General features: G+C 39.4%; 1 protein-coding gene across 1 annotated transcript in view; it reads right to left on the bottom strand.

The window, feature by feature from the left end:
• Positions 1–13,778, bottom strand: part of si:ch211-158d24.2 (multiple epidermal growth factor-like domains protein 9) — a 109,950-nt gene that overhangs the window by 9,047 nt on the left and 87,125 nt on the right. Inside the window, exon 4 of the mRNA XM_062025436.1 lies at positions 2,710–2,859. Coding sequence (XP_061881420.1) covers positions 2,710–2,859 — 150 coding nt within the window. The remainder of the gene's footprint in view (positions 1–2,709; positions 2,860–13,778) is intronic.

Below are 13,778 nucleotides of genomic sequence, written 5' to 3'. Positions count from 1 at the left end.
TGCGAAATGATGCAATTCCACCTAATTGGTCAAAAAAGTATATTTTACAAACCAATAATTATATAATCCGCAAATAATGTGCTGTTGTAGAGTGTCTGTACAGTCTCGAGATCGGCAGAGTAACCGTGTAATACTCTTCAATATCAGTAGGTGGCAGCAGGTAGATCATTGCTTTGTGAGCCTACTTTGAGACAAGAGAATTATTGATGCATGGATGGTTATGGTTTGAAGTCATATCCAACAATTGCATCGGGTATTTGATGAGAACGATAGGTTGATTGGCAACACTAAATGGTCCCTAGTGTGTGAATGTTGTCTGTCTATCTGTGTTGGCCCTGTGATGAGGTGGCGACTTGTCCAGGGTGTACCCCGCCTTCCGCCCGATTGTAGCTGAGATAGGCTCCAGCAACCCCTGCGACCCCGAAAGGGATATGTGGTAGACCATGGATGGATGGATGGACTTCATATTGGCAATATAGCCTATTGAGTTTCATTTTTAACATTTTCTGCTGGTGGTGTGCCACTGGATTTTTTTCAATGGAAAAAAATGTGCCTTGACTCAAAAAAGGTTGAAAAACACTGGTGTCGGCATTATCTGACACACTCTCTACGAAAGAAAGACGTGCAGAAACATTAAACATGGAGGCAGACCAGACTACATCAGTAGGTGCGGATCCAATCATACATGGGTCATTTAGTATGTGTGACCCACATTTTGAACTGGGGCAGCGCTCCACTTCACCTCCTCTGAGAGTCAGAACGGAGATTTCCCATTTACAATTAAACTCCAAATATTTCCAACGCATTGATCCGTGATACTGCATCTTCTCATGTTTCATGGTCGCCAGGGCAACCCGAGCTCGCAGAGTGCTTGCTCTCCTCACTCTGCTGTTAAACCCCTTCGCCGCACATGCACACATGCCTCGGGATGAATCGCAATAACAAATCTCTGATCTTTTCGTTCTGAATATGGTTTGTTCCTGCAGTGAACACCAGGCTGCCCATCCCCCCCGCTGTTATGCCGTTGCCTCTGTGGCACTGAGATGGCCCAGCTGTGATCGTGCTGTCCCAGCTCAGCTCAGCCTGGCCCGCGTCCCTTCCCCTCCCTCGCACATTGCAGAACATTTAGTGCAATCCCCTGCAGGCGCCGACATAACCTGACAGTCGGCGCGTGTCCACGCAAGGCTGTTGCTATGCAGGGAGGGCACAGCTTTGGAAGCCTGTAGAAGATGGATGGAGATAAGGCCTGAAAATACTCGAGCGGTACGTTAAAAATGTGACTATTCCTAAAAGGGTACCCAGAGTAAATGTAAAGCTGTCCAAGAATCATTTGTAGTAGAGCGGGGGTGTCCTCACTTTTTCCACTGAAGGTTGCACACTAAAAAAACAATTAAGGCATGCAGGGGCCATTTTGATATTTTTTAATATATTATGAAATAATCTATTTATATTTTCTAACCCTTAGGGCTCTCCTCAGGTGTGGTTACTGGGACTCGGAAAGGTCTCAGTCTTAAAAATAAGTCATATATTATTGTCATTTTTTAAAATTATTTGTCATTGCTTTTTAAATCTCTAGATCAATTTCCGGTCTATCTGTTGATATACAGCTAAAACAATGTTTAAAATAAAAGGTTGTAATTATTCATATTGAAGGTATTCTTCATAAAACATGACATGAGGTCATTTGTATTTGTATTGATTTTTTCATTAATGTTAAGAAATTGCAGTTTTTGTATCACTACCTCACTCTTCTACAAGTGGGATCAACAATAACACCAAGCAGTTCATGTGGAATCTTCTATGAACCTCTAATTCAAAGCAACTCTGACTGTCCCACATCTCTCACATCTGATGCAACTTTGACTGTCAATACTGTCCCACTTACACATCTGATGTCATCTTTCACGTCTCCTGCAACTTTGACTGTCAATACTGTCCCACTTACACATCTGATGTCATCTCTCACGTCTGATGCAACTTTGACTGTCAATACTGTCCCACTTACACATCTGATGTCATCTCTCACATCATATGCAACTTTGACTGTCAATACTGCCCCACTTACACCTTTGATGTCATCTCTCACATCTGATGCAACTTTGACTGTCAGTACTGTCCCACTTACACATCTGATGTCATCTCTCACATCTGATGCAACTTTGACTGTCAATACTGTCCCACTTACACATCTGATGTCATCTCTCACATCTGATGCAACTTTGACTGTCAGTACTGTCCCACTTACACATCTGATGTCATCTGTAATGTCTGATGCAACTTTGACTGTCAATACTGTCCCACTTACACATCTGATGTCATCTCTCACGTCTTAGGCAACTTTGATTGTCAATACTGTCCCACTTACACATCTGATGTTATCTCTCACGTCTGATGCAACTTTGACTGTCAATACTGTCCCACTTACACATCTGATGTTATCTCTCACGCCTGATGCAATTGTGACTGTCAATACTGTCCCACTTACACATCTGTCATTTCTCACATCTGATGCAACTTTGACTGTCAATACTGGGTTTTACGTGAATCGGTGCCTGGTAGGACGATGTCAAAAAAGTACCGGATTCGGAACACATCCCTACATGTGAATGACGTATAAAGTGAGGCACACTTCCATGAAGTGAGGTACAACCTGCTTACGACACGTGATGAGGATGCCTGATGCCAATGCGTGTCAGGTCATGGACTCACCAGTGTGACAGGCGCCAGTAGAGGAGGCGTTGGAGCAGGGACATGGAACACAGGCTTCAGTCAATGGAGTGCCGGGGCTGCGGTAATGATCAGGCTTGCACTCCTCACAGTTGGACCCCTGAGTGTTGCCCTCACAGTTCATACACACACCTGAGGAAAGAGAGGTACGACAATCTCAAGTCTCTTCCAGGGCAGTGCGTCTCCATTTTTTTACATCACGCCCTCCCCAGGAAGAAGAAAACAGTTTGTGCCCCCCCGAGCTCAACTATAAATAGTATAATTTGTCTAAAATTGTTCAACGTAAGCCTCTGCATAGCATTGTATCTTTATTAACATGAAAGACAACTACAGATCAGCTTACAAATAATATGTTTATTAACATTGTTTTTTTAGTCTTAGAAGGTAACAGCGCCCCCTTGCTACGCCCGCTGGATTAAAGATGTTCTTTATTTCCACAAACTGGAAACGATCAGGCTGACATTGAACGGTTGTTCTGTGAAACTTAGGGAAGTATGGGGTGGTTTCCTAAAATATGTAAAGGAGACTGATCTCCAGCTGGGCTCCGATTGAGACGTGGTTGGATTGTGGTTGATTGATGAGCCTTTTGTTTGCGTGTATGTATTTCTGCACCATGTTGAGGCCATTCGGAAGTGCAGTTGTCTGTGGCTTCTAGTGTTGTCCCGATACCAATATTTTGGTACCGGTACGGGTACCAAAATGTATATCGATACTTTTCCAAATAAAGGGGACCACAAAAAAATTGGCTTTATTTTGACAAAAAATCTTAGGGTACATTAAACATATGTTTCTTATTGCAAGTTTGTCCTTAAATAAAATAATGAACATACTAGACAACTTGTTCTTTAGTAGTAAGTAAACAAACAAAGGCTCCTAATTTAGTCTGCTGACATATGCAGTAACATATTGTGTCATTTTCCATTCTATTATTTTGTCAAAATGTTTAAGGACAAGTGGTAGCAAATTAATTATTAATCTATTTGTTCATTTACTGTTAGTATCTGCTTACTTTCTCTTTTAACATGTTCTATTTACACTTCTGTTCAAATGTAATAATCACTTATTCTTTTGTTGTTTGGATACTTTACATTAGTTTTGGATGATACCAGAAATTTGGGTATCGATCCGAAACCAAGTAGTTACAGCATTGGTCATATTAAGAACTCGTGTCCAGGGACATATTTTCTGAGTTTATAAACATAATATGATTTTTTTTTTTTAAACGAAAGAAGATCTTGTGATGCCAAAAAATATCGATGTAATCATAGTAGTATCGACTAGATACACTCTTGTACTTGATATCATTACAGTGGATGTTAGGTGTAGATCCACCAATGGCGTTTGTTTACATTTTGATGCCGGTGAGCTACGGTGTGTAGTGAAGCATGTTTAGCTATTCCTCGTCCTGCAGGGATGATACTTGTAAGAAACGTACTTTATTTGTCGCCATGGAGGCGAGGATTAGTGATTTAGAAGTAGCTACAACTTAGCTGCTTGCTAGCTAGCTAGCCATGTCTTAAAGCACCTCTTCCTGAAGGTGTTTCAGTGTTATAACTTCGCCTTTATCGTAATTTTTAAAGCCAAAATGCGTCTGTTCTCCCTTTTCTGTCTACACACTGTGTCTGCTTGTAAGTACTCCGTGATTGTGCGCTGCCGAACATGCTCCTCTGCTGGTAAAACCAGCGATGGCACGACGTGACGATGGCGGCCGTGGGGGTGGGGACGACGTCTTAGAGGCGGTATAGTACCGAATATGATTAATTAGTATCGCAGTACTATACTAATACCGGTATACCACCCTAGTGGCATTGTATCAATATTTGCTCATACTGTTGTACTTGTTATATTTTTATTTTGGGGGTGTGGGGGGACGAATATTTGATTTGTATTGTATTTATGTTGATAAACAAATGCTAAAAAAAAAACAAATAAATTGGTTTCAGCCTGTAACTGAAAAGATTTAAAGTGCATCAATTTGCCTGAAAAAAATAAATATATATATATGCTTGTTTAAACTATGAACATTTTTTGACCCACTTGAACCATTTGATATTAAAAAATAAAGTTAAACTCAATAAATAATAATACATTTAAAACTACATTAAATCAGGAGCACAATGTATAAAAAACTTTAACCTACAGAACAAAAATTAATTAAACAATTTGTGCAAATTAAAAAAAAAAAAAAAAGTTTAATCAAAATGAGGAAGACAGGATTAATGGCTACAATGAGCACGTTTTGCAGGGCAAAGCTTTTTGAAGTGGGGTTTGAAGCATCATACTTGACAAAGCATGTGCCCCGCCAGGAGGGCCCGCCCCAATATTTGAGAAGGACTGGCTTAGGGCAAGATTGGAGCCTACACACACGAATGAAAGGACACACTTTTGGATTATTTTAGGTCTTATTTTAATTTAATGATGGCATGTTTGGGGTGTCATCCAGAACGTGTGGCATTCTACTGGAGTAACGCTAGAACTGTGCAAAGTAAGCAAATGATGAAACAATGTCACTATGAGAGACCGAGACCAAGAAAACCACAAACTGCCAGGAACAATAGGTGTCAAGTAGGCATGTTTCGATCAAAGTTTTTTTTTTTTTTTTACAATCGTGACAAAATGCTCTTCAAAGACACGCTACAGTGTCAGTTAGTCTAACTGCATTGAACTAGTGAAGACTCGAGCCTTGTATGACTCGGGCCCTCAAGTACAAACAGTTGCGTGTCTTTCTTACTAAATTAGGACGTACGATCAAATCCAGAAAATGGTGTACGCAAGTAGAAATTCAAATGTACGCACAAATCCAAGCACATTTCTTTGTTACATCGCAATCTACTTGGAATCCGCCAAAGACGTGCGCGTGGATAGGCAACGCCCAGACCACACCCCCTTTTACATATTGTGGAGAATGCATATATATTTTTTATATACTTTGATGCTTTAGTATAACATTGTATTGTGTGATCATGCTACTGTTACTTGTCCACTCTGGAGATGTTTGTGTGGCCGGTATACTTCCGTTGCCTTACAATCTGTTGTTGATTTCCATATTTGGTCCTGGAGCGCCCAGTGTCTGTACAAACATGATTAATCACTCCTCAAAAGGGAGTTTTGAGCCAGTTCCGTTCCGTGAACGACACGGTCCCTCTTCTTATCAGCAGGTGCATCCCTCTCTGCCTTCTCACTATAAGAGTTAACTTCTTTTGTCTTACTTTCAGACCTCTCTTGGTGATGCTTTGGTTGCGTTGTAAGGGCTGGTCTCCTAAAGCTTTAGTAAAACTTGGCCAAGTACTATTCTGTCTCGATGGTCTCTTTTACTCTACATACTGTATACAGTCATGGTCAAAAGTTTACATACACTTGTAAAGAACATAATGTCATGGCTGTCTTGAGTTTCTAATCATTTCTACAACTCTTATTTTTTTGTGATAGAGTGATTGGAGCACATACTTGTTGGTCACAAAAAACATTCATGAAGTTTGGTTCTTTTATGAATTTATTATGGGTCTACTGAAAATGTGACCAAATCTGCTGGGTCAAAAGTATACATACAGCAATGTTAATATTTGGTTACATGTCCCTTGGCAAGTTTCACTGCAATAAGGCGCTTTTGGTAGCCATCCACAATCTTCTGGCAAGCTTCTGCTTAAATTTTTGACCACTCCTCTTGACAAAATTGGTGCAGTTCAGCTACATTTGTTGGTTTTCTGACATGGACTTGTTTCTTCAGCATTGTCCACACGTTTAAGTCACGACTTTGGGAAGGCCATTCTAAAACCTTCATTCTAGTCCGATTTAGCCATTTCTTTACCACTTTTGACGTGTGTTTGGGGTCATTGTCCTGTTGGAACGCCCAACTGGGCCCAAAACCCAACCTTCGGGCTGATGATTTTAGGTTGTCCTGAAGAATTTGGAGGTAATCCTCCTTTTTCATTGTCCCATTTACTCTCTGTAAAGCACCAGTTCCATTGGCAGCAAAACAGGCCCAGTGCATAATACTACCACCACCATGCTTGACGGTACGCATGGTGTTCCTGGGATTAAAGGCCTCACCTTTTCTCCTCCAAACATATTGCTGGGTATTGTGGCCAAACAGCTCCATTTTCGTTTCATCGGACCACAGAACATTCCTCCAGAAGGTCTTATTTTTGTCCATGTGATGTCATCCAAAAGAACTTGGGATTGATCAGTGTGTTTTATTGGCCGAAAGGAAGACTGGTCACGCAACAATATGCAAATCATATTGAAAGTAACCATGTGCTTGAGCTCTGCACAGTCTGACCAATTACAAGTCAGTAGCAGGTGCTTCTTTCTCGTGTTTCGAGTGAACGACAGAGCGATTGTCAGCCTGTCATTGCTGTGTCTCCGAGAAAGTGAACGCAGGCGGGAATGAAACTTTGGACGAAAATGGATACGAAAGATTTTGACTCTTGTTTGATTACTCAATTTATTACTAAAATACAGGAGAGCTTCTTGTAGAAGCAGCCGAATAGGTGGCACATCCTCCTCGTTCTCCGGTGCCACGACTACACGCTGCTGCTTGTCCGCCTGACACAACCAAGGAGTCACAGGATTTTGACAACAATAAGTGGAGAAATGATCAATATATGTCCTCACAAATATTAATATGAATAAGAAGCATTGGGGGAAAAGTTAAATGTGTGTCCTCTGATGAGCACATCAGTCAGTCTGAGGAGTAAAAGTTGGCACTTTTTTATGTAAACTGTTACCCAGCGTCATCTCAGTAGAAATGTACGTACGGCAGCTATGAAGTCAGGCAGCACACATTTCCACGTCAACGTCAGTTTTAATACATCTCTACTTTGCCGTGAAAAAGGGCAAAGTACAGGTTTTTGTGGACCCTTGATCTTAGTTTTAGAAATAAGTGGTAAAATTCTCATTAATTGTTGTATTATTTACTAGGGCTGTGAATCTTTGGGAACCACGTGATTCAATTCGATTCTTGGGGGTAACTATTCGATTCAGAATCGATTCTTGATTCAAAATCCATACTTTTTTTTTCTAACATTGGTTGCCAGTTCTATGATTAAATTACATTCCTCCATAAAATAGATAAACAGCTATGGTCAATTTCTATATTACGTAAAAGAAAACTGTTTTTGGTTAATAAAATGCTTCCCAAACATTTATTAAAGTCAAATACAAATAAAGCAATAAGCCCAAAGACTATAAAAAAATGGGACCCATTACCTCCCTGCTTGGCACTCAGCATCAAGGGTTGGAATTGGGGGTTAAATCACCAAAATGATTCCCGGGCGCGGCACCGCTGCTGCCCACTGCTCCCCTCACCTCCCAGGGGGTGAACAAGCGGATGGGTCAAATGCAGAGGACAAATTTCACCACACCTAGTGTGTGTGACAATCATTGGTACTTTAACTTTAACTTTAACAGAAGTAGCCAACATTTATAAAAAAAAATAAAAAATAAAAAAAAGTATATCTGAACAGCAGATATAATCATCTACATCAAAAATATGATTTGTTTGAGTGGCTGGACAGGACAGATTGAAAAAAATAAAAATTAAAAAATTAAATCGATTTTTGATGTATTTATTTTTAATCAATTAAGTATCTGTACAATCGTTTAGGGGGTGAGGCAAGAATCAATCAAGTTAGTTTCTCCTACCGTATTTTACGGGCTATAAGCCGCACCCACTAAATTGTAGAATAAATGTTTTCATATATTAGCTGCACCGGACTATAAGTCGCAGATATATACGTTTTGAAATGAGTTATTCACACAGAAATATTTTGTAAATGTTTATTTACATACCTTAATTGTTTCCAAACGGATCGAACAAAACAGAAAAGTCATCAATGTCTTTATTCGTCTTTTATGAGATGAATTAGATTTTCTCCTTTTTCAGTAAGGTTCGAGATGTTTATCAGGATTCTTCTTCCTTGTACTTTGTAAACACTTTTGTGTTTGAACTGTTTTTTTTAAACTGGATCATTTTGGTAAATTGTTGGATTTCTTTGCTTAATCAATTCCATAATTTAGCCGTTAGCGTAGAAAAATCCATAGATTAGCCGCACTTTTGTATAAGCCGCAGGGTTCACAGTTTATAGTTAAAAAAATATGGTAATTTTAAAAGGTTTCGCAATACAGGTTTTTCTCCGTCACAGATTCCATTAACCTCATATCTAGTACTACTCTAGTTCTAAGACAGTGATTATCAAACTGTGGTATGCGACAGTTTGAGAACCACTGTTTTAAGACATTGGATGTGCATTTTTTAAGCCTTATAGTATGACACACACTTACATGGGATACGAAAGGCTTTAAGGCACAGGTGTCTAACTCAAGGCCTGGGGGCCAAATCTGGCCCGCCATATTATTTTATGTGGCCCGCGAAAGCCTGGAAATATGTGTTAGTAAAATGCTTAATCTTTTTCTACTAAATATATTTGCTTTATTTCCCTTTTGACATTACAAATCATGCACTGCAAGCAATTGCATATCTTTTAGAATTCAATATTATCAAAATCAAAATATGACAGTATTCCAAAAATATTTTTTGTTAAAAATAAAAAATTAATATTGTACTTAATTATTTGCTTGACTTATGATTTCAAAACAAATTATCAATCAAATTGTAGACTGCAAAATTGACAATAGATTTTACGTAGTTTTTTTTTACCGTAAAATCAACTTTGGTACTGTTTTTTTCCATATACAGTAAGACACTAAATCATTAAAAAACTAACCAAAAAAAACATTAAAACAACGAGATTTTACGGTTAAAAAAACAAAAAACTGGCAACTATATTGCTTGAATTTTGCTGCTAAAAACAGTGGTATTGTTTCTCCATTCCATTCTATTTATTCCATTTTTATATGCTGAAAAAACAACTGCTTTTACTGTAAAATTCTGGTGACTGAGCTGCCAGTTTTTAAAGTAAAATTAAAAAACAATTGTGCAGCTTATGTAAAAAAAAATATATTGTTAATGTATTATATATACATGTATATTCATATATTACTCATTGTTAAATGCGGCCCTCTGAAGGCAGCCATAACTGCGATGTGGCCCTCGATGAAAACGAGTTTGACACCCCTGCTTTAAGGTCTTTGAGAGTTTCACCTGTTCTGTACATAGTGCGCTACATCTAAAGAAAGTGGATTAATGGCCACAGGTGTTCAAACACGCACAAAGAGCTGTTGACAGATTAAGAGGAGTAACCTATTTGATATTTTCATCATCTTATAAGGTGAAGGAAGGATGAAAACATTAGCATGAGGAGAAGCTCCCACTAGGGCTTTTCCTATAATACTCAAGAGCACAGTCAAGTTTGTGAGGATTATATTATAATGTGTACTTGCTTGAATATCCGTGAGGAGAGGCGAGGATCAGTTTTTAGGGGTAACTGTCAAACCTGAGTTAATCCTCAGCACTGTGAACACTGAGCCAAAGTGAGGCCGTCCATCTGCTCCTGGATAATAGTGGTTGGACATATGGCCTCCTAACCCCCCTCCACACCCTGCCACTATCCTAACTATCGCCATGGTCCCCTTCACCTTTCCTCATTCTTCCAGCCGATCACTTTGTAAGAGGGTTTAGACCAGGGGTATCCAAAGTGCAGCCCTGGGGCCATTTGCGGCTAAGTTTTTAAAGCCCGGCGGCACATTCAAAAATATTGTAAAAAAATTTAAAAAACACAGAAAAAAGTGGAATAAAAGAGCAAACAGGTGAAATGTAACAACAAGTTGCGATAATGACTCTTAATAACACAAAAGGTGTTGAAAGTAAAAAATAAATTTTTGACTTATTTTTAAAACTTTGAGTTGGCCCCTTTGGATCCTCAAGAATTTTTGTGTTGTTTTTTTTAAAGTGCAATAGCTAAAAAAAATTTTTTAAAAATATTAAAATCAACGTTATGATATTGACTCTAATAACACAAAATGTATTTTCTTTCTTTCTTTTTCTTTTGTCATTGCTTAAAAAATAATAATGAACTAAAATCAATCGTGTTGTGAATTTTTGACCTATTCAATTACGTCACATAAAATATTCCACTTGGAAATATTTCTGGGGAAAATATTGCTTATTTTGTGTTTTCCGTATAAAAAACAAAGTTTTCTTAAAAAAAAAACGGGGCATGAAAAAAAAAAAAAAAAAAAAAACATTAAAAAAAATTATAATCTGGTCTAGACTAGAGACTTTAAAGTGTTGAAAGTAAAAAAAATAAATGTTTGACTTAATTTTAAAACCTTGAGTTGGCCCCTTAGGCTCCCCAATAACAGCCCTTTGAGACACTTGTGATTCAGGGCTATATAAATAAACATTGATTGATAAACATTGAATTTTAGTGTTGTTTTTTTTAAAGTGCAATAGCTAAAAAAAAAAATATATATATATATATAAATCAACATTGTTAGGAATTATTGACCTATTTAAGGCTCCAATTACTTCACATGAAATAATCCAATTTGATAATTTTTTAGGGGAAAATAATACATATTTTGGTCAGTTCGTTAAAGTACCACCCCTGTTTCCAGCCGAAAAATGGCCGACGGTAACCAAGATGGCGGACTTCCTGTTAATTTTCTAATACGGCCTTTTGAGACTTTTACATGAGTCCTCTCATGATAGACGTCTCCATCGATTTTCGTGACGATATGGGAATCTGGTGGCAGGAGCTATATTTTTCAAATTGTTAGGGGGTACTGTTGAGTCAATTTTAAAACTTGTGTTTGGTCCCCGAAAAACATAAACATTTTCGCCGAACCTGATGCATCAACAAAAATTGGTGAGTTTTCATGCATGCCAAGGACCTCATGAATGCTATCAAAGGGGGAGGATAATAATAAACAAAGCCTAATAAACAAAGGCCTTTGCAACAATGTAACTTAAAGGCCTACTGAAAGCCACTACTACCGACCACGCAGTCTGATAGTTTATATATCAATGATGAAATCTTAACATTATAACACATGCCAATACGGCCGGGTTAACTTATAAAGTGACATTTTAAATTTGCCGCTAAACTTCCGGTTCGAAACGCCTCTGAGGATGACGTATGCGCGTGACGTGGCCCGGCGAACACGGGTATGCCTTCCACATTGAAGTCGATACGAAAAAGCTCTGTTTTCATTTCATAATTCCACAGTATTCTGGACATCTGTGTTCGTGAATCTGTTTCAATCATGTTCATTGCATTATGGAGAAGGAAGCCAAGCAAGCAAAGAAGAAAGTTGTCGGTGCGAAATGGACGTATTTTTCGAACGTAGTCAGCCACAACAGTACACAGCCGGCGCTTCTTTGTTTACATTCCCGAAAGATGCAGTCAAGATGGAAGAACTCGGATAACAGAGACTCTAACCAGGAGGACTTTTGATTTGGATACACAGACGCCTGTAGAGAACTGGGACAACACAGACTCTTACCAGGATTACTTTGATTTGGATGACAAAGACGCAGACGTGCTACTGTGAGTATGCAGCTTTGGCTTTTTTTTGCGTATGTACGTAACTTTTTTAAAATATATAAGCTTTATGAACCTTGGGTTAGGTGAACGGTCTTTTGGGCTGAGTGATTGTGTGTGTTGATCATGTGTTTGAATTGTATTGGCGTGTTCTATGGAGCTAGGAGCTAGCAGAGGAGCTAGCATAACACGTACCGTACCTACGTGCGCGTCACGTACGTAACTTTTTAAAAATATATAAGCTTTATGAACCTTGGATTAGGTGAACGGTCTTTTGGGCTGAGTGATTGTGTGTGTTGATCATGTGTTTGAATTGTATTGGCGTGTTCTATGGAGCTAGGAGCTAGCAGAGGAGCTAGCATAACACATACCGTACCTACGTGCGCGTCACGTACGTAACTTTTTAAAAATATATAAGCTTTATGAACCTTGGGTTAGGTGAACGGTCTTTTGGGCTGAGTGATTGTGTGTGTTGATCAGGTGTTTGAATTGTATTGGCGTGTTCTATGGAGCTAGGAGCTAGCAGAGGAGCTAGGAGCTAGCATAACAAACACGCAGGTGTTATTATGCAGGATTAATTTGTGGCATATTAAATATAAGCCTGGTTGTGTTGTGGCTAATAGAGTATATATATGTCTTGTGTTTATTTACTGTTGTAGTCATTCCCAGCTGAATATCAGGTCACCCCCGGCTCTCACAGCATCTTCCACTCCCCACTAGTCCTTCACTTGCACTTTCCTCATTTAAAAATATTTCATCCTCGCTCAAATTAATGGGGAAATTGTCGCTTTCTCGGTCCGAATCTCTCTCACTTCATGCGGCCATCATTGTAAACAATAGGGAACTTTGCGTATATGTTCAACTGACTACGTCACGCTACTTCCGGTAGGGGCAAGCCTTTTTTTTATCAGATACCAAAAGTTGCAATCTTTATCGTCGTTGTTCTATACTAAATCCTTTCAGCAAAAATATGGCAATATCGCGAAATGATCAAGTATGACACATAGAATAGATCTGCTATCCCCGTTTAAATAAAAAAAATTCATTTCAGTAGGCCTTTAAAGACAGCATTAATCTGTTTTTATTCAATTACATGCACACGTGTCACGTGTCAATCATGCAAATTAGATGACTACGTCTCACACAAACGATTATTATACTATTTTTGATTAAACGATATCGATATATATCGGGATAGACCCATCCATCCATCCATCTTCTTCCGCTTATCCGAGGTCGGGTCGCGGGGGCAGCAGCCTAAGCAGGGAAGCCCAGACTTCCCTCTCCCCAGCCACTTCGTCCACCTCCTCCCGGTGGATGCCGAGGCATTCCCAGGCCAGCCGGTAGAGATAGTCATCCCAATGTGTCCTGGGTCTTCCCCGTGGCCTCCTACCGGTGGGACGTGACCGAAACACCTCCCTAGGGAGGCGTTTGGATGGCATCCTGACCAGATGCCCGAACCACCTCATCTGGCTCCTCTCGATGTGGAGGAGCAGCGGCTTTACTTTGAGCTCCTCCCGGATGACAGAGCTTCTCACCCTATCTCTAAGGGAGAGCCCCGCCACCCGGTGGAGGAAACTCATTTCGGCCGCTTGTACCCGTGATCTT

The sequence above is a fragment of the Entelurus aequoreus genome, linkage group LG17 (genome assembly GCF_033978785.1).
Source record: "Entelurus aequoreus isolate RoL-2023_Sb linkage group LG17, RoL_Eaeq_v1.1, whole genome shotgun sequence".
Classification (NCBI taxonomy): domain Eukaryota; kingdom Metazoa; phylum Chordata; class Actinopteri; order Syngnathiformes; family Syngnathidae; genus Entelurus; species Entelurus aequoreus.
The sequence above is the reverse complement of the archived record's forward strand: the minus strand, read 5'-3'. Positions and strand labels throughout refer to the sequence as shown.